This window comes from Silurus meridionalis, chromosome 1, assembly GCF_014805685.1.
Source record: "Silurus meridionalis isolate SWU-2019-XX chromosome 1, ASM1480568v1, whole genome shotgun sequence".
In the NCBI taxonomy this organism is placed as follows: Eukaryota; Metazoa; Chordata; class Actinopteri; order Siluriformes; family Siluridae; genus Silurus; species Silurus meridionalis.
Genome location: NC_060884.1, coordinates 24,271,856 through 24,298,879, shown reverse-complemented (window position 1 = coordinate 24,298,879; position 27,024 = coordinate 24,271,856). Strand labels below are relative to the sequence as shown.

Here is a 27,024-nt window from a genome sequence, read left to right as displayed (position 1 = left end):
CATCATGCCTGTATTTTTAGTTTCAATGCGGTTACAGATTAATGTATAGTAGGTAGTGCATAATGTGTGTGGATGTCTGGATGTTCATCCATGAAATAGAGTCTGTATTTTTTTATAAAGTACATCTTATAAAGCAGAAATGTAACAGTTTGTGTAAAATAAAATAATAACAGTGGACCCATGCCTATGCTGGAAAAGAACTGTTATAAATGAACACTTTCCCATAACACTATCATTTTTAGTCTTATTTACAAGTCGGTGTGGGTGGTGAAAAGGTAAAACTAATCAATACTAATTGTTTGCAGACCAAAATCAAATAATTCAATAAATCAAAATCAAATAATTAAACAAGTCGAATCGAGTATGGTTTCTAATTGGCTGCACTCTGACTCTTTCTGACACTATACGTCATTTTTCTGTGCATGTAAAACAGTTTGCTATTTTATTTAAGATGAATACAATAACCAGGAAAATTTAGACATTTCTATTGTTCTAAAAAAAAGACTAAAATGCATCAGTCCAGCATCAGGCAGGGCATGTAAAGTTAACACAGAGTCACAAGGGAGACCACTTTAAACAGAACACTTTTTTTCTGACATGCCAACTGGGCACCAGGGATGGTTTTTGGCAAACAACTTAAATTTCAGACAAATTCTCTGAAGACCACCGAATTCAAACCTTGCAGGGAGATTGGATGAAAATACAGTTTTACCTACTAAACCCTCAGATTCAGTTCTAATAAATATCTCATGATCATTAGTGATGAAATCAGGACAGCTATGACATGAATGAAAATGTACTGAATATCATAAAGATTCCACAGTGCTTTCAGAGCCTGAAAGGTCAATGTGTGTGTCAGGTAATCAGGTTACGAAGGTGTTGTCTTGTTGCTAGTGCCTAGTAAAAAATACATGGTTATGCGATAGCAATGACCTGATGCAGGTCTGCTACTTAACACATGCCTTTAGCAAAGCCCATACTCTAACGATGAGCAGTTGGATTATGTAAAGAGGGTTTATATTATATATACACACAACATAAGAACACTTAATAAAGAGATAAACCCTGATATAACTTATTGAAAGTTTTACTGATTGCCTTTTAATGAGTGTATTTACAAAAAAATCCAGGTTTGATAAGTACAGCTTAGTGAATCTGCCATGTAAAGTCTGTATATGCTTTTCAAAAGCACTTCCGCCGTGTCTCATATAAACAATGAGCAAACGACAAGAGAAATGTCAAACATCTGACATCACCAGCTTTATAGATCCGTCAACATGGTCTAGCAGAGAGACACTTCTTTTCTTACTCTCAATAAACATCACTGTCTGCTGTCAAAACACTGAATCAGCAGTCTCCAATTAAGGGCGAGCAAATCTGAGGCAGACACGCGACAGGCGTGCTCTTCCATACACTCTATTTGCATTATGTCTTTTGTGTTTGGCCTTTCATCACACAGCAATAGACAGAGCAAACCATCGAACCAGCTGCAGGGTAAATCCTAGTGCTCAAACCTTGTCCTCATCTATTGAGCTAAAATCAGGATCTTCTATCCATACATTTAACAGGAAGTCAAACACAGGGCCTGTATCAAGTTTCATACATCAGAGAAATGTTGTATTAAGGCTTTGTGCAAAATAAGACCCGCAACCCAAGCAATCACGGATGTCTTTTCAATATTTCCATGGCATGACACGTTTAAATAACCAGTGTCTGATAGAACTATTGTGAGTCAGCATGCACTGTGTGATCTCTAATGCTGCCAGGCATTGAACACCGAACGTCAAAAAAAGCAGAATTGCTCCAGACATTAATAAATACATAAACCTGTGGACCCAATATGAGCTGAGTAAAATGATTAACAAGTATATACAGGTTTGAGTTTTTTCTTCTCTAGAGCGTTCGAGAAATGTGTCCTGCTTAAATGTATGTCAGATTGCACTGGTGTAATCCTATTAGCACACAGGCACTGTGCTTAATAAGAGCTTTACAAAGAGATCTCGCCATCGCCCGCTATCCTTTCATACACTTCACTCTCAATATCATTGCTTGCTAAACTCTTTTGTGTATGTATCATTATCAAAAAAAATCTCTGTGATCAAAGAGCAGAGCGGGATCGTAACTAATCCAGGGCTGATTGAGGCCATTTGTGGGTAGGCTGGCTGTGACAGGATTGACACTCAACAATGACAGAGAATTATCTAGATGATGTTATTCAAAGATGGGTGAGTGAACAGCCAATCACATGAATGAAAAATAGATATGTATTACTTATAAGCTGTAAGAAAATATGTTCAATATGTTGTTGAATGTCTTTTGAATTACAATGGTGCACTTTATTTCACAGTACAACAAGTAACTGGTAATAAATTGAGGAGCAGTTAATGTAATGAAGTTAAGTTAATGTAAGAGTGTAAAATGTGGTATATATTTCTGGTACATAACACAGGATACTTGAGTGTATATTAAAGTAAAGGAAGGTTTTAGGGTTCTATAGTGATATATTGGTATCATGAAGGCAAAAATACATAATATTTTATCATAAAATATCATGAAATTCTCTCCTATGTGATATTTGAGTATAACATAATATATACAATATTACTACATAAATATACACATAAGACCTTTGTTATAAGATAAAAGTAGCACTGTGTTCAAGATAAAAAACAAAACAGTTAACCAGCCAATTACTTCAAGTACATTTACTAGTGAGTGGGTTTGTAAAATCATCTCTGAATTGTACATTGTAATTCTCTGTACTCATTCTCTAGTCTTTTCCAAGTAATTATTTGTGAAGTAGCATTAAGCTCTATAAATACCATCTAACAACTGATAAGCTAATTCCCCATCACATAGAAGTTCTTTCAACATTCAACCAAAAAATGTTTAAAAAACATTGTAGCCGAGGCCATGTTCGGAAATTAGTTGGGTGGAGAAGTTGCACGTAAGTGACTTCTTGAATAGAAACCTTTGTTTGTTTTCACATAAGTTAATATGTTCTTGATTATTCAATACCATGTGGGTACTATTTAATATTTACCCAAGAATTCATGAAATTACCCAAAGCGTTCATATTGCTTACCACAAATATCAAAATGACATGCTAGCTACACATTACTTCACATCATTTCCAGTGATAGATGAACTTTATTACATTACTCTATTGCAAGACCACTAGTGTAACTTCATGTTTTGGTGAGAGCTTCCATGGAATATGGGTGCTCTCACTGTGTGTCTGTTACAATAGAAAACTCTCCTCTTGAAAAGTATGAGGTGTGGGAAAATGAATAGCATCAGTTTTTGAAATATAGTTATAGATAAGATCTTTGATCTTTAATACTTAAGTATGTTCAAACCCAAATACTTTTACCTAAATACAGATGCAAAAGAAGTAATTTTGTGTAGGATTAGGGAGAATGCTGAAGCAAGATATTTGTACACAAAATCCAATGCCAATCACTACAACCAAATGTGCATTATTTAAAAAAGGATTTTAAAGAAGAGCTTTGAGCCAATGAAATCATTTGAATGATAAAAATGCCAAATTTTCCCTGTTTTAGAGAAACACCCCAGAAAAAGATTTTAAACCAGAAGATCATGAACTCTTTCTGAACGTTGGTCAAATGTGCATTGCTCAGGGTGACACGGCACAACTGCGGGATTTTATCAGCGATGTGAAAAATCAGGTGAAGACGGAAGTGTTTTTGTTCATTTCAATGTTGAAATACTTTGACAAGTCTTGCTTAAAAAGATTTGTACTTATGTGATATGTACATTATACCATGGCTGCAAAGCATGCATTCTTTTATACATACAATCAACACATTTTATAAACGAGCCCCTGTCCCATTTTAACTGCACAACAAACACCAGAAAAAAACCCCATAAAAAACAAAGCAGATTTCTAAAATAAGATCCTCAAGAACAAGCAGTTAGTAACACAGTCACAAATCTGCCATCATTCTGTCCCACTGAGGATGGTGAACCCCAGGAAGTAGCTGTTCCTACAAAACCACCACTTTGCTATAATTCCTAAATGACTGGCCTCTTCACCCCTTGGGTGTAAAAATGTAGCATGGTGAAAAATCAGTCAGATTTCTCGCTCCACTGGTAGCCCTTAGACGCATTGCTCCATTAAGTGGCCTTGCTTCAACCATTCCTTTCACTCTTCCCCTATTTCCTGTAGAGTCTCAGGAGTATGTGGGGATTAAACCAGAAATTAAAAGTCCATTCGGTATTTCAGAGTCTGCGTAGATTTGAAAATAAAATCAGTGTCAGATGTTTCGGCATAACAATGAACAGGAAACATGGCTTCTATCATGCATGTACAAAAGGAACTGAAATTTAAAAAGTCTGCTACAGAAAGCAGAAAATCTCTGCACAAGGTGCATCAAACCACGTAGTCTATAGTTGGTGCAAGTTCAATAAAGAATAAAAACACTGTAGTGAAATGAAGCGAAGTTGCTGCTACCACCCAAACGTTGATCCATTTTCAGGGTGTCCTGAAGTGTTCCATTTCTCTTACAGCACATGTTCCAGTGGTCACATATTTTACATGTTATATTTTCAAGTGCCAGCAGGACAGGTTAATTCCTGCTATGACATATCACCATAACAGTCATTAGTCATCTTCCACGCAATTCTTGCCATTTTAAATGATAAAAAAAGATTTGTCTGGTTACCTAGAAACCAGAAGGTGTTAAATGCTTTGTCTTTCCTGTGGTGGAAAATTAAATTTAGATTAGCCCAAGATTAAGTCTTTGCCATACAAGGGCCTGTGGTTTAGCTTTTACTATAGACAACATAATGTATTAGCACAAGCATAGTATTATTGATGCATTGATTCATTTTTGAACTATACTTTAATATGCAGTTATAGAAAATTAAACATCATTCTCTAACCAATAAGAGTAAAGAATTCATCAGCTCATTGTTATGTGAAAAAGATGTACTTTCTCATCAAGACTTGCTTACGTTGAATTCAGGACATAGTGAAGTCTATGGGCAGTGGTCTCCTAAGGCCACTGATTAAGAATGTGGTACAGAAAGAGAGGGATTCTGTACAGTGTCAGGCTGTGATCACACACCTTTTACAGGTAAGAAATGAATATGTAATCAAACATGTTTGCTTTGCAATGTCATTCTGCCTTGACAATTTTGTTTGCTTTCCTTAGATCTGCAGTGCAAACAACCTCTTGGACATCTTACTCAGGCAGGTGGAGGAAACTGAGCCTGATGTGATTGCGGACACCATCACTCTGCTCATGCAACATATTCAAACAGGTAATTAAGCACTTGTTGTAACTTATTCTCAGCTCTTGCAATTCATATAGAAGAAGATTGGTTACAAATATATAAGAAAGGGATGTGAAAAACCAAACATTATATCCAGTATCCATCTTTATATATTTCACAAAAACTATTGCAGGCAGGTTCCTCAAAAGCACAATAGGATCTTATGATTTTTGAACTATTAGCAGCAAACCTTTTAGCGACAACCGCCTTACAATGACTTGTCAAAAGAACATGAACTTTAACATTTCAAAAACACGTACACAGGAAATGATAGAATGTGCCTCCCCCTGCAGTCTTCAGACGAAGTTACACTACTGATTTGTCTGATAATAATTACCCCCTCACAGTGCTGATGAGACTTGGTGATTCAAAGCCTGCCTTGTTGGGCCTGGCCCTGGATGCTCTGCACAAACAGATCTCGAAGTTGCCGGTACCATATGCACACAAACAGGAAGAGGAAGACAAACACGGCCTCGGTCGCTGCTGCACTGCTTTGCTGACCTTTGTGCAGCCATTTGTGCAGGAAGTCAAAATTCAAGACGTGAAGAATCCAGTAGAAAACACATATCATACAAGATTGAGGACTGTGCTTCTCAAACAGTAGGTTTTCAGAATAGCATTCTTAGAACATTCAGAGTAGTGTTGAAAAAATCAATGAAGAGAATATTGTGCTTGAAATCTAACTTGCTTCACTGGTTCCATCCCCTTTAAATGACACAAGCCTCTAGTTTTAATTGTGAGCCTGTATGCATTTTGTGTGTAGCTGCATGAAGAGTCTGAAAGAACCTCTCCTTGAAGCTCAACTTGATAAGGAGGCTCACACGTCCCAGAACTCTCCGCTTTGGAACTTTGCCACAGAGTTAATGGTGAGCTCTTTTCCTCATAAAAGATGTTAAAGAGGTTTCTGCGTTCTCATTTATGCTTCTCGTTATAGACTACCCTGCCTGCTATTCAGGAGCCTCTACCCAAACTCCTGTTCTACTATCCCTTAAGAGTGAAAGAGGGCAAGCAAGATGTGCAATATGATAGTGACTTGCCTGAATCGAGAGCTTGCCTGGCCTACTTGCTCTTTGTCCAGCTTATTGCCATCGAACTGTTCCCTGCTGTCTTTAGGTAGGGTGCATTAACTTAGACTTCCTAATAAGATTTCCTAATAAAACTTCTTATCCTGACCAAGACTATACCTTGTCTTTACTATTTTGTCCCAGTTTTTAAATTGCTTACATTTAATATTTATTAACATAGATAAAAAAAAAACCCTGTATATTATGTTTAATATGCTTAGAAACATGTTCCAAGTGCTGTATGTCAGCAATTAGACAGCCATTAGCAGCTAACTTTATTCCAAAACCGTTAGACAGATTTCTTAGAAAGCAAAAGTTTTTAAAACTCAGTTCAAATATCGCACTACATTTTACAATTTTAGCCCAGTGTTTGTCCTGCAGTGCAACATGGAGTACGTCAACATTTTACTGAGCAGGTAGGTGTTTTAACACTGTATGAGTAACATATGAGTAACAACGGCATGTTGTACATATCACTCGGCCTGTCTTACATTATATTACGCAACCTTGTTGTGCTTGTTTCTTACAGAAAAGATGAAACATGGATCTTGAAAGGTCTGGTAAGATGAGGTCTTGTTTCAGCACTGCAGATTATTCCAGCATGTGAACGTAACTGCTGATCACTGATACTGTGATCACTGATCAGCGATAATTAGTTCATTATGAATCTCACCTAGTCTGTTTCTGTTTTTTTTAAGGACCTGTATGTTAAAAGCTTGGAGAGAATTCTGGACAACACCCTTCCAGTAGAGTTACTTGAGTTGAAGATATTTCATTCAGTTTCACGAGTAAGACAATATGAATGTATGAAGAAAAGCTGCTGGGGTTTCAAACACTAAGTATTGTAGTTTCACCTTTAGGAGTGCATGCAAATAAATTGAAATAGAAATTAAGATTTTCCACCCAGCATCACAAGATAGAGGCCTATTCACACCCCAAAAAAAAACAGGTTCCGCCAAAGGGTGTATTCATCTTCTACCATAGCAGCTTGTCCATCCATACTATTTTTCATTTATTAATGAATAACATGCAGTTAATGTTGTGTTTGCACAGTAGTTAGTTCCTGTTATCGCTTACATTATGGGAAATATAAATAGCTGTTTCTTTTTGAAAAGACAGATTCGAAAAAAACTACTACAATTACATTACAGTTTCACATGTTAAAGAGAGACCAGAAGGTGCAAGAAGTTCAGTTCTGAATTTTTTTTCCAGGGGTGGAAAACTGACTTCTTTGTGTTAGATAAACCAACAGAAGGCTTTAAAACAATGATATGATGACACATTTTTTAATCTGACTTTAGGCCTGATGTCTGGTTGGTTGCCAGTTTTCTAGGTGCGACAGTGATACTGTAAATAACTGTAAAAAACAAGTAATAATAATAATAATAATAATATTAATAACCTTTAATGGTCTTTTTAATTATCTATTTAATCTTTGCTTTTCATTTATGATACAGAATCTAATTCTAATCATGACTGACTGTCCTATCCAGCATTTGGTAAGTGTTGTATAATCATAACTTTTTTTATGTTTTAATATTCAAATGTGAATATTCAATATTCAATTCAAATGTTTTGGAATTATGCAAGATTGTAATATTCCTTTATTTTCTCTTCAGAGATTAAAAGCTCTCATGGTATTTCAGCTTTTTATAGAGAAACTCAAAGGGGAAGCCAAACATAAATTCTTCAGGTATCTCTGTACTTCCTCCACATGTTTTCTTCAGTTATAAATACAGTGAAATGCAAAAATCGAAGTAATCTGTATAATGACACATCTCCTACACTCCTAGGTGCATAATAAAAACCAGTCAGCATGCAGGGGTGGAAAGCTTCATTCTCTCAAACATCAAAAATCAAGTGGAGCAAACAAGCAAGGTCAGACGCAGGTCATTTTCGATGATTCAGAAACAGAAGCCCCATTTCTAACAACAAAAGTGAAACGTACGTGTAGCAATTCTGATTGATGTGCTGAAGACAAACATCGGAAACACCTTTTTGCATAGTGGCTGCCACATTTTAAATTAGAAGACCTTCAAGCTTTTTAGATTACACAGATTTTATAATGGGCTTTAGAAAAAGCAAAAAGTATTTATTCGGTGAAACTGTTCGTTTATTCACAGATATTCTTCAGATGATTTGTTGTCTATTTGAGAAACATATTCTTATATATAATGCAGATACCAGCATGCTAAAGCCCTCTCTGAAACTGTTAGCTAATCAAATAATACACACATTACAAGGGACTTTTTATTTACACAAAAAACAATATTCTATACATTGCATGCTTTGGGTTTCTGTTACTGATTATTTTGAAATGGCAAAAATTTTTAATGTTTCTGATCTTTATATACAAAAATCTGGGTAGTCAGAACAGATGGACAGCTGGTTTAAGGGGACATTGCTGCTAGCACTCCTGAGGGACACTCTGAGTCTACCTCAAGGCCCAGAAACAGATATACTGCATGGGATGGACAGGTGAGCAAGTTATTGTCTGCATCCTCCTTTAATATTTATTTGTCTTATGAGGATGTGATTTAGTGTGTTGAATGCCTCGAAAAATTTCAGTTGTTTATTAAATCGACGCATCGATCCAAAAATATTTTATTGTTACTGTTACACTTATTTACTGCAAATACATTTTCATTATTAAATGATATATATATATATATATATATATATATATATATATATATATATATATATATATATATATATATATATAGATTATAAGCATCATTATTATTATATTTTCAGTACTGCATTAGAATTTATTACTTAAAAAAAATGTATCTTTTCTTGTGTGCTTATATTTTTAGCAAGTTATTAATTCATTAGACTACAACAAAGCAAGATGGACTTGAGATGGAAACTAAATAGAATAAACACAGCAATAAACTTAAACCTCTTCTGTGGAGAATTTGCCAGCATGAGTCCATGATCAGTTCAAAGGCAATATAGTGCTGGAAAATATTGGCCACGGCGAAAATGCTGTACAAGTACTATAATGTTTGACATGTCCTATATGTCTTGAGATGAATCACTTTCACTTTTCCATTACAGAAGAATGAAAATGCTTTCATCAGTCACTGTATTGCTTTCATCAGTTAGAATTAGATTTGAAAGGAAACTAAACAGTACTGTAATATAAAATATCGGAGTTGATATGCTAATCTGTAAAACCATAGCCCTGAGTTGGAACACATAATCCATGTATGCCACCTGCCTCTGCCTTGAGAGATGTTTTATTCACATGATATCATTCAGCCCTGACAATTATTTATTGATGATGCCTGGAAAAATACCCATGATCCTGCAGCACGGGGCATATGGCAGGCAGGTGGATGAAGTAGGGCAGATCTTGTGTCATTCCTAAATAAGACCAGAGTGAGTGATTGACATTCACTGCTCTCAATAGTCTGTTTTTGATTAATTACTTAAAGCTTTGACCAGTGTGATGTGATTTAAAACAACAAAAAATTTATTGATTTGAATTAATAATAATAAAAAAACATATTTATTGATTGCCTGAAATGCTACTTCTTTGCTTATTCTTGGTTAAAAGGGTTGAGTTGAGCAGGGACTTGTCTTCTGCTGTTGTGCCCAAACCATCTCAATGTTTGATGTGTTTTGTGTTTGAGATGTTTTATTGCTCAACACGGTTGTAAAGAGCGATTAGTAGAGATACTATAGACTTCCTGCTAGCGCAATCCAACTGGTTCTTCTCCTCTGATGTCTCTTATCAAATAAAGTTGTTTCAGCCTGCAAACCCTCTGCACACAGGACATCACTCACAGAGATCACTTTCCCCCACTTTCTGATGTTTGACCTGAACATTAACTGAAGCTCACTACTTGTATCTGCACGATTCTATGCATTGTGCTGCTACCAAATTATCGCCTGAGTCTGATAGAATAACTGCATAAAGGAGCATATATATATATATATATATATATATATATATATATATATATATATATATATATATATATATACATATATATAAACAGTGATATAGTTTTGGCTTTTATATATTGTAGAATCATGGTGTCTTTAAATCTTCTGAGATATCTACTCATCAGAGAGAGAACCAGACCAGTAAGTCTATAACAAACACATACACACTCATATTTAAACTATTTTAACCATTAGCATGTGATAACCAATTTTATATACACTGTATACATATTTTTTCCAGACAGGTATTTGGAATGACCTTTGTATTATTGCTGAAAACTACATAAAGACACTGCGTGTGTGTCTCAGCATGTCAAACTCATACTATGGGTCAGAGCTAAAGAGACTTCATGAGGACAAAAAGGTCAAAATAAAGGGTAAGAGATTTCACAACTTAGTAATTATCATCATTTAAACTGTTGGTATTTTTTCCATCCATTGATATTGTACATGAATATATAAATATATAAAGTATTTTATGTTATTACTATTTTCACAAAGTTTTTCTCAGTACCATGTTTTTTAACATTTGACCTTTTAGAATGGAAAGAGAGCTCAGGAAAGAAAACAATTCAGCATACAATAGGTGGAATGCAGAGTGAGGAACAGGAGATGGTAAATGATCTTACTCGATCTTAGATGTCCGTAGTATAGTGAGTTATAGTGAGTAAAGCCTTAATATTAGAAATGTGAACATAAAAAAGGCCATATTTGTAATGAACAGGTCCTTCAGTCTGCACTTGTTACATATGATCTGATGGAGAGTCTCGTCATCCGAATAGAGGAAATCCTAGAGGAGAGGGCGTAACATGATCCGTACCATCCTTTCTTTTTTTTCTTCTTTGCCAAGTGGACTTGTACTTTGTAGATCCTAGTTAAATGTGTATGATCTCTGCTAAATGTGTATCAGTTTGTGCTCTAGGTGCTGAATCTACTAAATTAAAAAGAAAGAAAACTCTAATCAGGAGCTGCCAAGAAGAATTTATTTACTTACAACAAGAAAAACACATCCCATATTATACATATTACAGAATATTGTGAATATAAAGTTTTTATAGATGCTGTGATAATAAATTATCTGGATTGAGCAATTATTCTAGAACAAATTAATTGAACGTGAGATTGAAAATAAAAGTGATTGTGTGTATTGATGTAGAAGTGCAGCTGCATCGCCAGTATTTATGTTGTTTGCGCTTTGTAAACTAAAATTGAGGTGATCGAAATAACTTTAAATTTCATTTTACACTTTTTTAAACAACGTTTCAAGGCTGTGTTCGATGATGTGGGCTCGAGCTGAATGCATCCGCTCCCGCACACTATCCACATGTGGTTTACTGGTGGCCTGCAATGTATAACTTGTACTTTGACCTCTGATAACCTCATAATACAACTAGCAGTGACAAAAAAAAAAACACCTGGTGTATAGTTGTAGTGAATTTTTTTTTCTATTTGACATGAATTACTAATAAAATGTATTCAAGAGCAAACAAAATCGGTCTAAATTAATAACAGTATATAAGGAGCTGTTTAAATGTATCACTATATTTCTTTATTAAACAGTCCTAATCACTATACAGTATCAGCTGGGTTTAGCCTCTAACTTTTAAACTCTAAATCTTTTTAAACCTTGTTGTTGTTCTGTTGCTTTGTAATTGTTTTCCATAGCTGATAACTTCATGTGACAAAAGACTACTCTGATGTAATGAGCAATCAATGCATTAAATGATGTATTTCCAAAAACTTTGAATTCAAAACTAGAATGATTTTCTGTTTAATGAACTTAAAAGAGAACTGCATGAGCATAATACTGAATTATCATACAATCCCATCCGTAAAAGTCACAAACAATGTCAGCATATATAAGAATAGGTTCTGTTTCTTACTTTAGCAATGGTCAGCATTGCCTTCACAGCGTCCACATTACTCTGGACAGGTAATACTTTGAGATTACTGCCAAAGAATCTGATACAGAAATCAAAATACAGCCAATGAGATATGTGTTCGATGTTGTTAAACATAGTATTTCTTTATGTTTTTAAAATCCACAGCAAAGCATCAGCCCAGTGGGGCTCCATATTTGTGAAATTCAGTGTTTCAAGATTAAGGCCACATTTTATATGTACCTGTTCTGAACTGCAGACACAACCTCTAATTCTCTTGTGCCATATGCTGGAGCCTGGAGCAAAAGAAAGCTGTTTCGGTGGACCTGGACAAACTTTTCAATCCTTTGAAAAAATGCACACTCAGCCTTTTTAGGAAACTCTTCTGGGGTGATCAACAAGAACGCTGCACCTGTACAGGAGATTAAACTGATTTGTGAGAAATATCTGGTAAAATAGTTACTCTAAAATGGCCGAGAACCTTTTTAACAAAACAAAACCAAAAATTCCACAGACCCCTCAGTATAAATATTGTTTTTCATACATAATCGTGAAAGTGTTCCAATATTAGCCATATAAATGTGCATTTTTACATTTCTGGACTTTAAGAACGAACAGTATACAATAAAAATGTGTTATTGGATTGAGACACAATAACATTATGGCTTGTGGAACGTAATGAAAAAAAAGTACACACTGGCTGTTTGGGGCAATTGTCGCTCAACGGTTAAGCCTCAGGGTTACCGATCAGAAGGTCAGGGGTTACTGCGACTGTTAGGCCCTTGAGCAAGGCCTTTAACCCTCTCTGCTCCATCTGCACTGCATCATACACTATATAGACAAGTTTGTGGAAACCTGACCATAAGATTGGTCTGTAATTTTTCAAACATCCCATTCCACATTTAGTCTTTATTTGCTGTTATAATAACCTCCACTCTTCTGAGAAGATGTTTCGATTGATGTTTGATAATTTTAGAGTGTGTTTGTGGATATTTGTGCTCATTCAGCCACAAGGGTCAGGTACAGATGAAGGATGAGGAGGTTTTTTTAACCTAATCTCTAAACAAAAAATCTGTAACACTGGCTAACACTGATAAGAAATGAGGTATTTTACTGTATTGAAAAAAGATGTAAAGTTTTAGGGAACTTATGAGTGGTAATTGCACAGACATTACAAAAGGGCAAGACAGACATCCGGGTAAATTAGGTTTAGTATTTCAGCACAGTGATTTAGCAGAAAACACTGGCGTTAGTTAATCTTATAGATCAGAATTTCTCAACCCTGGTCAGTTAGTACAAAACACGTATGAAAAAATGACACCTTTTTAGCAAAATGTGTTTTTCATATTAAGTTTATATATATATATATATATATATATATATATATATATATATATATATATATATATATATATATATATATAAATATATATATATACACACTGGCGATCAAAATTAGAGAACAATTTATAAACAATTGAACAATTCTAAAATAATGTCATCTTCCCTGCTCAACAGTTGAAGGAGTTTTTGTCCTGTATATACCATGCTATCAGAACACCTTTTCCACAAAATAACTAAGGCATTAAAAAAAAGAAACCATTATTTTGCAGAAAACACACTGATCAAAATTTGAGAACAACAATGACTGTAGCATGGAAAAAGATTACAACAAAGTTTTCTGAAGGTTACAACAGTCAGCAATTAGTAGGAAGTGTACAGGCCTCTGCTCTGAATGACTTCAGCACATCTGCGGCCACAGGACAGCACAAGTCTCTCACACTGCTCTGGTGTGATTTTGGTCCACTCTTCTTCCAGTCTCCTCCACAGTTTGGTGACTGTAGTGGGTTTCTTGGCCATAACTTTGTAGCCAAGGATTTTCCAGAGGTTCTCTATTGGGTTGAGATCAGGACTCTGGGCAGGCCATGTTATTATTTCAATGTTTTCAGTTTCAAGGAACTGCTTTACCCGTTTGACTGTGTGACATGGAGCGTTGTCCTGCATGAACACTGCGGGCTGATTGGGTGATGAACGCAGGGAAGGAACCATATGTTGTTGAAGAAGTTTCTGATAAACATTCGCATTCACTCTGCCATGTAGCTGTATAAGAGGCCCAACTCCTGCTGCAGAAAACATGCCCCAAACCATGACACTTCCTCCTCCACTTTTCACTGACTTCTTTACACACTTTGGGTTCAGTCTTTCTCCAGTTTGTTGCCGAACATAATGTTTCCCATCGGACCCAAATAAATTAAACTTGCTTTCATCACTGAACTGAACTTTGGACCAGTTCTCCTCTGTCCACACAACATGCTCCTCAGCAAAGCTTAGTCTAGCCTTTTGATTCTTTTTGCTAATGAGAGGTTTGGTCACTGCAGAGTGGGCTTTCAGTCCAAATGCTCTTAGACGTCGAGACACTGTATGACAAGACAGATCCTTACCCTGTTCAGCGCTGATCTGGTGAGCAATTCCAGCTGCAGTGTGGAAACGATTGCCCATTGAGATCCTCCACAATATCCTGTCCTCTCTTGTATTTGTCTTCCGTGGATGACCAGCTTTCTTGGCGGACTTGAATGAGTTTGTGATGTTGTAAAGATTCAATATTCTTGAAATTACAGATTTGGAACGATCAACTTGTCTTGCTATGGCTGATAGGGTCATTCCTTTGGCCTTCATCTGGACAACCTGCTGCCGGAGGCTTTCAGTCACTTTAGAACGGCCCACCATCTTGCAGAGTCAGTGAAACTGGAAGGTAGGCTGACAGTTAAGTAGGGGTTGACAGATAATCAAGGAAATTAGCACCAGGTACCAGATTAACACCAATAACTGGGGGTTATCTGAAAGTGTTCTCTAATTTTAGTCAGTGTGCTTTCTGCAAAATAATGTTTTTTTTTTTAAATGCCTTAGTTATTTTGTGGAAAAGGTGTTTTGGTAGCATGGTATAGACAGGACAAAACTGTTGAGCAGTCAAGATGACATTATTTCAGAATTGTTCAATTGTTTATTTATATATATATATATATATGTGTATATATATATATATATATATATATATATATATATATATATATATATATATATATATATATATATATATATATATATATATATATATATATATATATAATTATATATGTAGTATATATACATGTATACATGTATATACTTTAATGTATTATTATAATATTAATGTATTTTACTTATACATTAATATTACGTGCTGAATGCCAATACATAAAATCATTCTCATGCCTGAATCTAAGACTGGGATACAAAAAATGTCCGCTTACAAAAGAAATGCAAATTATGTAAATGATGTCTTGTAAATAGACATTTTTGCTGAACGATAATTTCACCTATGTATGGGGTGTTTTTTTGACACCCTGGAAATTCATATTTTAAGTCTGAGCTCTTTAGGTCTGTGTGAAGTTTGACATGCTCTCCCTGTGTTCTCATGGGTTCCGACAAGGATTATCTGACTTTCTCCCACCCCAAAAACATGCTAGTATAGGTGACCTGAAAATTGAAAATGTCCCTAGAATATGTGTGTGTTTGTGTGTCTCTCTGTGTGTGTAGCCCTGTTATAAACACCTCCCCCCACACAGTGATATCTGTACAGGCTTCTGTCCCACCATGACCCTGACCAGAAAAACTGAAGATGAGTGTCGCAGAGTAAATAGCTGCCTATTTGTTGACGTCTTAAGAGCATTTTGAAATGAATAAGCCATCTTGATTTTATTATATTATATTATATTTGGACTAAACCCTTTCAGTTCATAACTGAAACTCAGTGAAACTCATGAAGGAACAGTAATAAACATATCACACCTTTTTAACTGTGTATTGTGATTCCCATCACTGTAACTCAAGACTTCCTGGACTCCACTGGTTTAGGGTATTTAGGGTATTTCTTTGCTCTGGGTATTAAAACCAAACATATATATTTGAGTGTGGAGTGAAAACAGCTGATGCTCTTTATCATGGATTTCATTGTACCTGAAAGAGGGAAGACCAGTGAACCAGCTTCAATACTGTCTGAGTAACGGAGCAGGTGTTTCTGTGCTGAAAGTAGCACTGAAATCTCACTATTCTGTTAAGACAACAACAACAAAATAGTTATGTAGATTATTAATATTAAATATGGGAAAGACTGAACTTTCAGAAGAAGCTGCATAAAGGCGACAAAACTAGAAGTATAGCAAACAAGTTCGCTAGCAACAAAAGGAAAAGTTCACTTTATATCCACCTGAAGGGAAGAACTGATAATCACAGTTGTTTTCCACAAAGTCGTCGTGATGTTATTTGCCATTTAAAATGTTTTAATTATACCGAATATAAAGCAATATGTTAGAATAAAAAAAATAAATGACTTTCGCTAAATCAGTTACACCTCACACAAGCTAACTACAGGTTTCATTATAACCTCTACTTTTCACTATCAGATTTATAAACTTTTATTTATACAGTTCCGTTTACATTCGCCTTTGTGTTTTATTCTGGGGAAAAGATGTCCGTTTGTATTATTTAGAGATGATAAATTATTTGGGAAATTCTTGGTGTTCCCAGTTAAAGATCCCTGATCAGGTCAAAATGGATAAATTAATAAATCAGTTATAATGTGGATAAAACATTAATATGCACAGGTTTAAACTAAAAAAACGTAATCAATCTATTGAAGATTTATTCGTAAATGATATGAAATGTCAAATCAACACGTTTTGTATTGGAATTTAATTAATATTGTGTGCGTTGCAATGGCGCCATCAGGCGGTGAACAATGAACGTACAGTATTTCACTCCCTGATACAGTCATTTTTTTATTACTTAATTATTATCTTTAACACAGACTAAATTAGCGTTTTCTTGACAATATATAAATGAAATAAATTATATTCAATAAGGCAATACAAAAATCCCTCTGCACCGACTGTATATGAATATAGTATTTAAAAGTCCCACACTGAAATATCATTGTGGGCAATAATGTTAAAATTAGAATAGATATGTTACATAAAGGGGAGAAACAATCTATAAATACAATGTAAAAAATTACAGAGGAAAACGAACAGATTTTTATGATAATTATTGTGATTATTATGTTTCCGGAAGTTGTGTTTCTCCCCGGTTGCTGAGAGTCCTCCAGTATCCCACAATGCCTTCGTTCCTTGTGTGACCTTTCGGTGATTTCCGCTAAAGTCGGTGTGTGAGTGTGTGTTGCATGGTGGGAACGATGGCCGCTTCAAAGCCCATCGAACCTGAGGCCGGGTCTGGTCTGCCCCGGTGGCAGCTGGCGCTGCTGATCGGGACCCCCATCGTGCTCGGGGTCGGAGCCGCGTACCTGTGGGGCAGGAACCGGAACGGGAGTCAGGCCGGGAGCCGGGGGAAAGACCAGCCGAGTGAGCGCAATGAGGAGAGGAAAACTCCCGAAGGCAGCGAGCAGGACAACATGGTAACACGATGCCTCAAAAATATGTCAACTCAATATATATTAACTATAATACACATATATTTCAGAGAATCTTCTTCCTTTCATTTTGTGATCCAGTCCTGGCTGATAAAGTCACTCTAATGGTGTCATGGCTAACGAGACTGCTGTGGGTCGCATCTCAAATGGCCTCCTTATGTATATGTAGTACCCTATTTACGCTGTAGTGTGGTACTGAAAGTAGTGCACGTGTATAGGGAGTACACTGTGATTTGAGATGACAGGCCAGTCCTTCCCCCAGGCGTGCTGCTCTGGCTAGCTGGTTTATGTCGAGCCATGTTGGTTGACTTTGGTGTTAATTAGTCGTTAGTATGCTTTATTAGGGTTATATTTTTTTCAGTACATTCATGTGTACAGTTTAATAATTAAATATTTTTAAGGTAGTTTAAGCAGCTAGTTGAGTAAGAAGTGAAAGTGAAATTCCACTGAACACATGTGGGTGGAGTGGTGAAGGTTCTTTCTATTTTCTATATATGTGTGTGTTATGTAACTGTTTTGGTTTTTCATTCTTGTGTGTTATTGAATTGATAGACTTATTTATTTATCTTTTTTTGGGAAGAGTGATTTGTTCATAAATTTTCCATAGAGACATGTCTTTTTGTTGACACTGATTTTCTGGTCACTTCTTTATTTTGATGATTTCTTTCATGTTCTACTGAATATCGAATAGACGCCTGCTTTCCATACACATGCATTATGTAGGGTTTGAGTTTATATCTTTTGCCTGTTATATTCCTCAGCTGTAAGTTAGTTTGGACAAAAAAGCATCTGCCAGATGAATAAATGTAAAGCAGGCTTTGGGTCCAGTGTTTATTTTTGGAATCAGAATCAGCTTGATTGTCCAAGTGTGCCAGAGCATGCAAGGGATTGTTTTTCTGTTTTTAAAGTCAACCAAAAATGTACGATTATCATACAGGTGCTGCGGCGGGACGTGCGCTTGCATATTGGCCCTATAAAATGTCCACAGCAGATTCTAGAGAGGGTTTTGCTTTTTCTGAGCAGTCAGAAGGATTAAAAGTTAAGAGCTGTATGTCATGAGCCCTTGTATGTCAGAGCAACTTGACTTTCTTTCTAAAAACAACAAAAATCTTTTTTGCATGTAGAATAAGTTCTGCCAAATTTTGGGCTGAAGGTACTTTTTTATTCTGTTTAGCACCAGAAATCCTTGAATTTCATTTAAATTCAATTTCTATTTCTCTATATTCAAAATAGCAAACATTCAGTTTCTCAATGCGTTTGACGCAGAGGCTCAAGTTATAATGTGATCAAGATACAAATCTGAATGATTTCTCGGACCAAACCTATAACTTTCGTTCTTAACCCACAAGCACTTACTTGCTTATAATTGTGGTTCCTATTCATCCTCTCATTTAATATCTATAGTATACAATAAAGTATAAAGCTTTAAAGGAAGATTATGTACATAATCTGCCAGCGTAAACAAATGCAGCTTGTGTAGCTAATCTGAACATGGGGCAAGTGTGAAGGTTAGCATGTAACATGTAAATCAAAGTTAAATACACTTTTGAAGGAAAGTCGTTAGTAAATATTATAGAGCAGTGGTCCCCAACCTTTTTTGCGCCACAGTGTTGTCAGACACACATGTCAGACAATATTTTCACGGACCGGCCTTTACGGTGTGGCGGATAAATACAAACTGGTATTTTCTAAATATAATGACAAACGTGAATACACTGTGTTGTTTTTGGTTTATTTTGCTCGCTTGGGGGTTTTTCAATTTAGCGGTAATGTATTATGTGTTAGCGGCCAGAGCCCCTTTAAGAAGGTAGCGGATGTTGGTAAGACATGTGACCGAGGCATCATGACATGCATCAAGAGTGAGTCATAGACAGATGTGGCGGAGAGAATCCGTTCATAATCAGATAATAAATAAAACAGAAATAATCTTTTTGTGCGGCCCGGTACCAATGGACCCGGGGGTTGTGGACCACTGGTGTAGTGGGTTGTAGGGGTTATACATTTCTGGTTGCTGCTGACTTACAGTGAAGTTAAAAAAAAAAAAAAAAGGAATTATCACTGGGTAGTGCATGCCCACAACCAACAACTGTAACTTTTGCTACACCCACAAGAGATAAACTACATGAGAATGTAAGAACTTGTAAACTGCAAGAATGACATTTCAAGTCAAGTCAAGCTGCTTTTATTGTCATTTCTACTATACACAGTGGTACACAGTAAAAACGAGACAACGTTCCTCCAGAACCCTGGTGCTACACTAAACAACAACATAGAGCTACAACACAAAGCTACATAAAGTGCACTGAGTGCAAACAGAGCATTTGCAGAGCATATTGGATATTCAAATAATTTTCATTTGGAATTTGTGCTTTCTGCGCAGGCTGAGCATTAAAACACTTCCATGCTCAAGTAATCAAAGTGTTTTGTGTAATTTGCATATTCTGAACAGGACAGTGGAAAATTTGCCATGTAGTGTTCTGCATGTCATACTGTACAGATCACGGTCAGATTGAACATTTAAAATAGAAATGAAGAAACATTTATCTGCAAAACAGGTTCAGATAAACTTTTGCCATCACAGACAAGTGACCGACACGTAGAAAGACTGTAGAAAGGACATTACTCATAATCTTACATTCCAGTGCTCATGTTAGTTCTCTCTCTTCAGTGTTCTGGATTGTTTAAAGACTATAATCACACTCTTGATGTCACCCAAATGAGGATGGGTTCCCCTTTTGAGTCTGGTTCCTCTCAAGGTTTCTTTCTCATAACATCTAAGTGAGTTTTTCTGCGATAAATACACATCGTTCACCTGAACTATTAAATTCTGTAAAGCTGCTTTGAAACAATGTCCGTTGTAAAACGCATTATAGAAATAAACTTGACGCCATAAAATAAAACATTGGGAATCCTATAATACGTATTTCATTTATTAGGAAAAAAAACATTTTTGCAATATTTAGTAGGTTTATTAACAGCTTGTAAAGTTGTATAGTGGATTTACCACTATAATGATATTCAAGAGCTGTTTTTCACATTGACACTTTATTCTAATCATTATTATATACAGTATGTTATGATCCCGCTTATAAAGGCAGAAATAGACCAGGGGGCTTTAACATTGTGTGTCCTTGTACCATGACAAGGTCAACATTTGCATAGAATTGCCCATGTCTGTTTATTAGCAAGACAAATGGAACAATGCTGGAGAGAAGTGCGTCGAACATGGCAGCTGTTTTACATACACAGTTACAGAGAAAGAAGTAACACAGAATCTCTATCATGACCATAATCCGCATGTTACTTTTGGAGATAGTAGCGTGTATAAACTCAGTAACCTTAAAGAGAACATGCTCCAGCACAGGTGTTTGATTAGTACTCTGCTGGTAAAATTTGAATCCCAAGTTACTCAGTGGTCCAAGGGTTAGTAACACTTCAGTTTCCGATTAATCATTTATTACAAAGCAAATACGTTTTGAGCTGTTCTGCATAATGTCCATTGCTCCATGTTAGCTTGCATTCTTTTTGAGTTTTCTTATTATTTTTTAAGAAAGACAAGACAAGAGCCACTGCAGTCCAGAGCTCATGAGGAACATAGTCAGTGTCACAGTGTGTCATCTTTCTTTCCTGTGGATTTAATAGTGTCTAATCCTGCTTTGTGTCTTACAGGAAATAAACAATGCACAAGACACAAATTGTTATGTAGCCAACAGGCATGTAAAACCTCTTAAATGCTTCCCAGGAACATAAGTGCTCGCAAATGTGACACAATCAGATGTGGTGAAATATTTAGCTTGTCTTGTTCTGTGCAAGATAATAAATACAAAGAAAGATGAACACATACATTTACATGTGTGGTACTTGGCAGAAACTCTTATCTAGAGTGAATTACAAATATATGATCATGCAGTACAGAATCTTTGTTCACAAAAAATGGTTTTTGAACCATATTTATGAAATTGGACTTATTACTTTTTGTCAGTGTTTGTACAGACTAGCAGAATGAACCTTGGTGATTTGTGTAGTGCAGCAGGTGGTGCACAGGTTATAATCACAGCACTGTGACGCATCACACTTTAATGAATCGTGTTGAGTTTAAGCATCGAGTACTTATCAAAATATTTGTTTTGCTAACATCAGTAAGATTGCTTTTATTTTTCTTCATCTGCTTTTTAATGATAAGTGGGCAGTCTAAAAGGTTTGGCAAAACTAGGGTTGTACATTTTCAGGAATTTTAAAAACTGGAAACTTTCCACGGGAATTAATGGGATTATATGGAAATTAACGGGAATGAATGGAAATAAACGGGGAATTTATAAAATTGCAGATTAGCCAATAACAGGGAACTGAAATGTAGTTTGAAATAATCTTGAAGGATAATCTGGGTTAAAACAAATAGATTTAATTGCAATTTCAATTGAATTTCTACCCTGCACATTCATCAATCACAAGCACACAAATTAATGTTAATGTAAAGTCCATAATTACATAAATCTATGCTTAAAACCTCCTTGTGCTGCGTGTAAGCTATTGTGCAACGAAATTGTACAAAAAAATTAAGTCAAAAATGTAATTTTAAAAAGTTTGCAATCATTTCAGCTTATGAACAAACAAAATGTTGATTCATTAATGCTGTTTAGTGCCGCGTGTGGATGGCTCTCCTGTCGTATAATTTGGCTCCTGTGCTAATCTCCCACACCAAATTTAGAACTAATTGCTGTCTGTCTGAACCTCTAAATATGAGAGCAGTACTGGAAGAGCAGGTTGGAAATGGTTTGCTGAGTACTCGAGTAATTAAATGATGAAAAATCACGCTGCTGACAGAAAAATGAAGTACGAGATTCATATGAAAGCCCGTTTCTGCCACATAAAGTGTTTGAGTATTTATTTCTCACAATACAGCCCTAGTCTGTTGTGATTCCTTTGCATGTTGTTTTGCTCAACTGATCATTGCAACGTTGTCTCAGGCTCACACAGCACTTTGTGGCTCCTTGATGATTCAGTAGTCTCGGGCATTAGCTCAGACTAAGTGGGATTTTACTGAGACAACCTGCTACCAGGGAAGGAAAGCTTAAGTGGTGACTGAGTGGGTTTAACGTCAGTCCTCTCACACTCAAATACAACTCAAGTGCTTATGTTAGAACTTGTTAATAATTGTTTTGGCACAGATGATATCATTACTTTAATATTGTCCGAAAATGATTCTGACTAATTTTAATTGGAAGCAGTTCACTGGTGCAAATTTAATCATGCACTCGGCAGCACATAGTAAAAAAAACATGGCTTTTATGGCAATAAAGCAAATCAGCATTTTTTATTACTTTAATAGTTTCTGTGTTAAGATTAAAATCTGTATATTTATTGGTATTACTTTATACTTTTCTGTCATTTGCCATTTTTAAATGCGAATATTGAGATGATTGAGATTTTACGTAATCACATAAGCAAACAGTTTATTATTAGTTATTTATTCTAATAGATTTTTTTGCTCAAATTAGTGCATAAACATACACTGCATTTAAAGACGGAGCTTTACGGTTACTGCACCAGAGTCCGTAAACACTGATGTGTAATTTTAGTCAGGTGCCCCCTGCAGCTTAACTCATGAAAATCATAGCTGATAGTCTCCTGAATTGAGGAATCCGAACATAAAAAAAAAAATGGATGGTCAATTTTTTTATGAACACATTTGTTGATTATATGATGTTAACATTAATGCTTACTTTACTGAATGTGTAGTTGTATTTCAGACATGTTTTGTGGTTGTCTGTATCAGATACACTGTAAATATGATGCCTTTTTTTGTACAATGTAGGAGATTAATATTGTTATTTTACCTAAAATGTGTTATTTATTTATTTATTTATTTATTTATTTATTTATTTATTTTTGTAGAGCCTTTTGGATAAGGCACAGCTTGCTAAGAACAGGGGCAACAAGTTTTTCAAGGTTGGCAAGTTCGAGCATGCCATCCGTTTCTACACCGAGGCCATCATCCTGTGCCCCAAAGAACAGAAGAGTGACCTCTCCACCTTCCACCAGAACAGAGCTGCAGCATTCGACCAACTGGTTTGTTTCAGGCGACCAAGCTTGTATATTACAACTATTCTAAAAATAATTAAAAAAAAACAATCCTAGGTATTTTGCAGTACCGAGTAAACCTTTGTGACTGCAGGGAAAATGGATTGAAGTGGTGGAGGATTGTACTAAGGCTGTGGAAATGAACCCGCGCTACGTCAAAGCGCTGTTCAGGCGTGCCAGAGCGCTGGAAAAACTAGACAACAGAAAAGAGTGTCTGGAAGGTGGGAGTCAATATTCTTTTGCTATTTTTTCCCCCCTGTTGAGGAAAAGTAAAACAAGTAGTAACCGGTGTAACAATGTTGGATTGCATGTGATCATCATAGTGCACATAAAACAGGGCAGTTTTCAGGCATCTGTAACCTTTAAGATCTGCACTGCGTTCCTTCAGATGTGACGGCCGTATGCATACTGGAAGCCTTTCAGAACCAGCAAAGCATGCAACTGGCGGACCGAGTGCTGAAACAGATGGGACAAGAGAAAGCCAAGGAGAAATACAAGGTAAGAAGATTCTCAAGAGAGTTAAGCAGCTTTGAGATTGCAGAGGGGTCATCATCTATAGTGTAGCTGTAGCATGTAAGATTTTTCACCCATTACTATGAAGAGCTTTCAGGAGATTCAGTTGATGGAGGAGATTTCCGTTAAAGCAGCAGTCAGACCAATTAAAATGTGTATTACTTTCCCCAGCCTTCTGTTTTTTTTTTTTTTTTTTTTTTTTTTTTGCTGTTAGCAATGTCACCATCTCTGGAGCTTGTTTTATCAGCCCTTATTGATGATTGAAGTTGTGTGTGGTCTGTTCTCTGGACACTATCCAGTCGCTCACTCTTCCACTGAAACTTTATATCCAGAACCGGGAGCCTTTAATGCCATCGCCTCAGTTTATCAAGTCCTACTTCAGCTCCTTCACTGATGACATCATCTCGCAACCGCTCCAGAAGGGGGAGAAGAAGGACGAGGACAAGGATAAGGAGGGCGAGGCTGCAGAGGTCACAGAGAGGTCAGTTCATTATTGGTATTGGCCATTGATTTGATTGAAATGTTTTCTAACATTTTCTGAAAATGGAGATTGTTGTATTAAATTCATATGCATAAGTAGCTGTAAGGATGTACCAGGCTGCAGAAGCCAGATGCCTTCACAATATAAAATGCATGATCTGATCTGATTGTTTAAATGGCATACGAGGTGGTATCAAAAAGTTTTGAGACTAGCCTGGCACAGATCTGGTCGTCTCCGCCCATTGTCCTCACTCAGACGCCTTCTCGGTCAGTACGCGAATGTCGAAAAAAAGTTGAGCATACACTTGGTTGAGCTGTGGTCCTGCCTTGTCTTTTTGGCCGTGGAGAAGATGTCTTCCACTGTGAAGACATAGGAATGATCCTCGACATGAAGGGCAGGTCATCCATTGCACACTGAGTTCTCGGCAGACTTTAACACTGTTCTTTCTGCTCCTGGGTCAGCAGCCGTGGGAAAGAACTTGGCAGCAAAATGGCGTTTGTACAAATCGCACTCGAGGATTGCCTGGACTGTGCCCTATGACACACAGACAATGGCAGCAATGTTGTTGATTGTTTTTGACATTTTCAGTGGTTGACGATGTCTTTTGGTACACTTGACTTGTGCTCCCTGTGACTGTGCGTGCAGTAGGGCTTTAATGATTCCTTGAGTAATTCGATTATAAAAATTCCATTTAACTAAAACGCAGAGCACTGTATTTACCACAGACCATTATTACTGACGCACCACCTGCTAAACTCTGGAGCGCCCTGTACAGGTTGCACAGAAAAATGAAAAAAAATGGAGGAATGAGAAGAAACCAGCGATGGTGGATTCAGTCCAAAGAAAATGGCAGAAAGTTTCAATTTTGTGATCATTTCAAACTAAAACATTGAAAAAATGCTGTAAAGGGCAGTATTTGCATTTTGATGTAATATGGCAAATAAATGCACTAAATAGTTTTTTTATCAATATTCTTGTATGCAATTTCAGCAATAAAAAGTAAAATTGTTCGAAAAATGTACATTTTTCGAAAAAGAAATAACTTGTTCATATTAAGAGTCCTGTCTTATCTTCTCTCTTATTTAGAATTGCTCTTCAATATAGAAAAAGTACTTCTTATCTGAATAATCAATGGAATAATCGTCAGAATACTCGATTACCTAAATAATCAATACCAGCAGCCCTATTGTGTAGCCTTGTGCTGCCATCTGTTGGCATGTTACAGAACTAGTCTCGAAACTTTTTGATACCCCCTCATATCTAAGCATACTGCTGCTGCTGCTTTTCCGGTCAAGCCATAAGTCCCTAATTAATTTAAAAGCTTTTAAAAAGCATTTCTGTTAATTAGAGAGGCAGGAGTCCAATTATTTCATTCACAGTACAATGTCTGATTGTTTTGTAAAGCTTAATATTGGTCGAAACTTGCATCCTCAGAGTAATCCAGATGACTTTGCGGGGATCTGTTGCCAGATTACTCAAAGCATCTCAGTTATACTGTAGCAGGATTTAGGGCACACGTTCTTGTTCTTATGCAATCATGATCTGCGTCATGTTAATCAACACCCTATACCATTACTATAAGTAGATCAAAATGGGAAAATCTAATTCTGGAAACGGCTGGTGTGTGTGCAGGTTTCCATTCCAAATAAGCAGAACCACACCTATTTATAATTAAGTTCATTTAGGCGAAAGTTCATTCAGGTATGGGTCTTGCTTGATTAGAATGAAAACCCACAGCCACTTTTAGTTTTTCCAGATACTGGAAATTTCTCATCAGATTTGCTAATAAGCCAACATTTCAGATCAATATCAATATTAGGTCCAAGCACACCTAATAATGCATTTTTTGCAAAGAATTTGTCAAATAGTACTAAACATGGTATTAAATATCTTCTGTTTCTGCAGCTCGGGATATCTGAAGGCTAAGCAGTACATGGAAGAGGAAAACTACGACAAGATCATTAGTGAGTGCACTAAGGAGATTGAATCTAATGGCAGACACACCGCTGAAGCTCTGCTGCTAAGAGCTACATTCTACCTGCTCATTGGCAACGCCACAGCCGCCCAGCCCGACCTGGACCAAGTCATCAACATGCAGGATGCTAATGTTAAGGTACTGCATGCGCTTTAGAGCGTTTACATTGATTTGATAAATGTTTTCCTTAAATGTGATCTTTTTGCAGTTGCGAGCAAACGCTCTGATTAAACGGGGCAGCATGTACATGCAGCAGCAGCAGCCGAAGCTCTCCTCGGAGGACTTCGACATGGCAGCTACAATAGATCCTC

The 27,024-nt window shown here is 36.4% G+C and overlaps 3 protein-coding genes across 3 annotated transcripts in view; 2 read left to right on the top strand and 1 right to left on the bottom strand.

Annotated features, from left to right (window-relative positions):
• The first annotated feature begins 1,990 nt into the window (after positions 1-1,990).
• glmnb (glomulin, FKBP associated protein b) lies at positions 1,991-12,059 on the top strand. Its single transcript, XM_046855439.1, has 18 exons — positions 1,991-2,225; positions 3,564-3,689; positions 4,989-5,099; positions 5,178-5,286; positions 5,646-5,898; positions 6,062-6,164; positions 6,233-6,411; positions 6,725-6,778; positions 6,892-6,922; positions 7,061-7,150; positions 7,820-7,861; positions 7,982-8,055; positions 8,156-8,240; positions 8,731-8,840; positions 10,403-10,460; positions 10,561-10,696; positions 10,861-10,934; positions 11,044-12,059. Exons 1-18 carry the CDS (start codon positions 2,187-2,189, stop codon positions 11,125-11,127), a joined length of 1,758 nt encoding a protein of 585 aa, XP_046711395.1. The 5' UTR covers positions 1,991-2,186; the 3' UTR covers positions 11,128-12,059.
• LOC124389924 (protein SPO16 homolog) lies at positions 11,529-16,733 on the bottom strand. The gene is made up of 5 exons (XM_046855563.1): positions 16,446-16,733; positions 16,196-16,289; positions 12,443-12,611; positions 12,203-12,281; positions 11,529-11,661 (listed from the first exon to the last, which is right to left on the bottom strand). The coding sequence occupies exons 1-5, from the start codon at positions 16,506-16,508 to the stop codon at positions 11,560-11,562; spliced, it is 507 nt and encodes a 168-aa protein (XP_046711519.1). The 5' UTR covers positions 16,509-16,733; the 3' UTR covers positions 11,529-11,559.
• Positions 16,734-17,346: 613 nt separating this feature from the next.
• Positions 17,347-27,024, top strand: part of tomm70a (translocase of outer mitochondrial membrane 70 homolog A (S. cerevisiae)) — a 15,627-nt gene continuing 5,949 nt past the window's right edge. Inside the window, exons 1-7 of the mRNA XM_046852548.1 lie at positions 17,347-17,648; positions 23,559-23,732; positions 23,839-23,965; positions 24,133-24,242; positions 24,590-24,738; positions 26,644-26,851; positions 26,922-27,024. The exon at positions 26,922-27,024 is cut by the window's right edge and continues 32 nt beyond it. Coding sequence (XP_046708504.1) covers positions 17,418-17,648; positions 23,559-23,732; positions 23,839-23,965; positions 24,133-24,242; positions 24,590-24,738; positions 26,644-26,851; positions 26,922-27,024 — 1,102 coding nt within the window. The 5' untranslated portion in view covers positions 17,347-17,417. The remainder of the gene's footprint in view (positions 17,649-23,558; positions 23,733-23,838; positions 23,966-24,132; positions 24,243-24,589; positions 24,739-26,643; positions 26,852-26,921) is intronic.

Bases quoted from the DNA above. Each gene is read 5' to 3' on its own strand.
- glmnb (XM_046855439.1), top strand. From the start codon at position 2,187: ATGACAGAGAATTATCTAGATGATGTTATTCAAAGATGG. The intron at 5,100-5,177 runs GTAAGAAATGAA...TGCTTTCCTTAG, and splicing joins TGATCACACACCTTTTACAG to ATCTGCAGTGCAAACAACCT. The intron at 7,862-7,981 runs GTAAGTGTTGTA...TTTTCTCTTCAG, and splicing joins ACTGTCCTATCCAGCATTTG to AGATTAAAAGCTCTCATGGT.
- LOC124389924 (XM_046855563.1), bottom strand. From the start codon at position 16,508: ATGGCAAATAACATCACGACGACTTTGTGGAAAACAACTGTGATTATC. The intron at 12,612-16,195 runs GTACAATGAAAT...TCTCCTGTACAG, and splicing joins ACTGGTCTTCCCTCTTTCAG to GTGCAGCGTTCTTGTTGATC. The intron at 11,662-12,202 runs GTAAGAAACAGA...TATACATTGCAG, and splicing joins CAATGCTGACCATTGCTAAA to GCCACCAGTAAACCACATGT.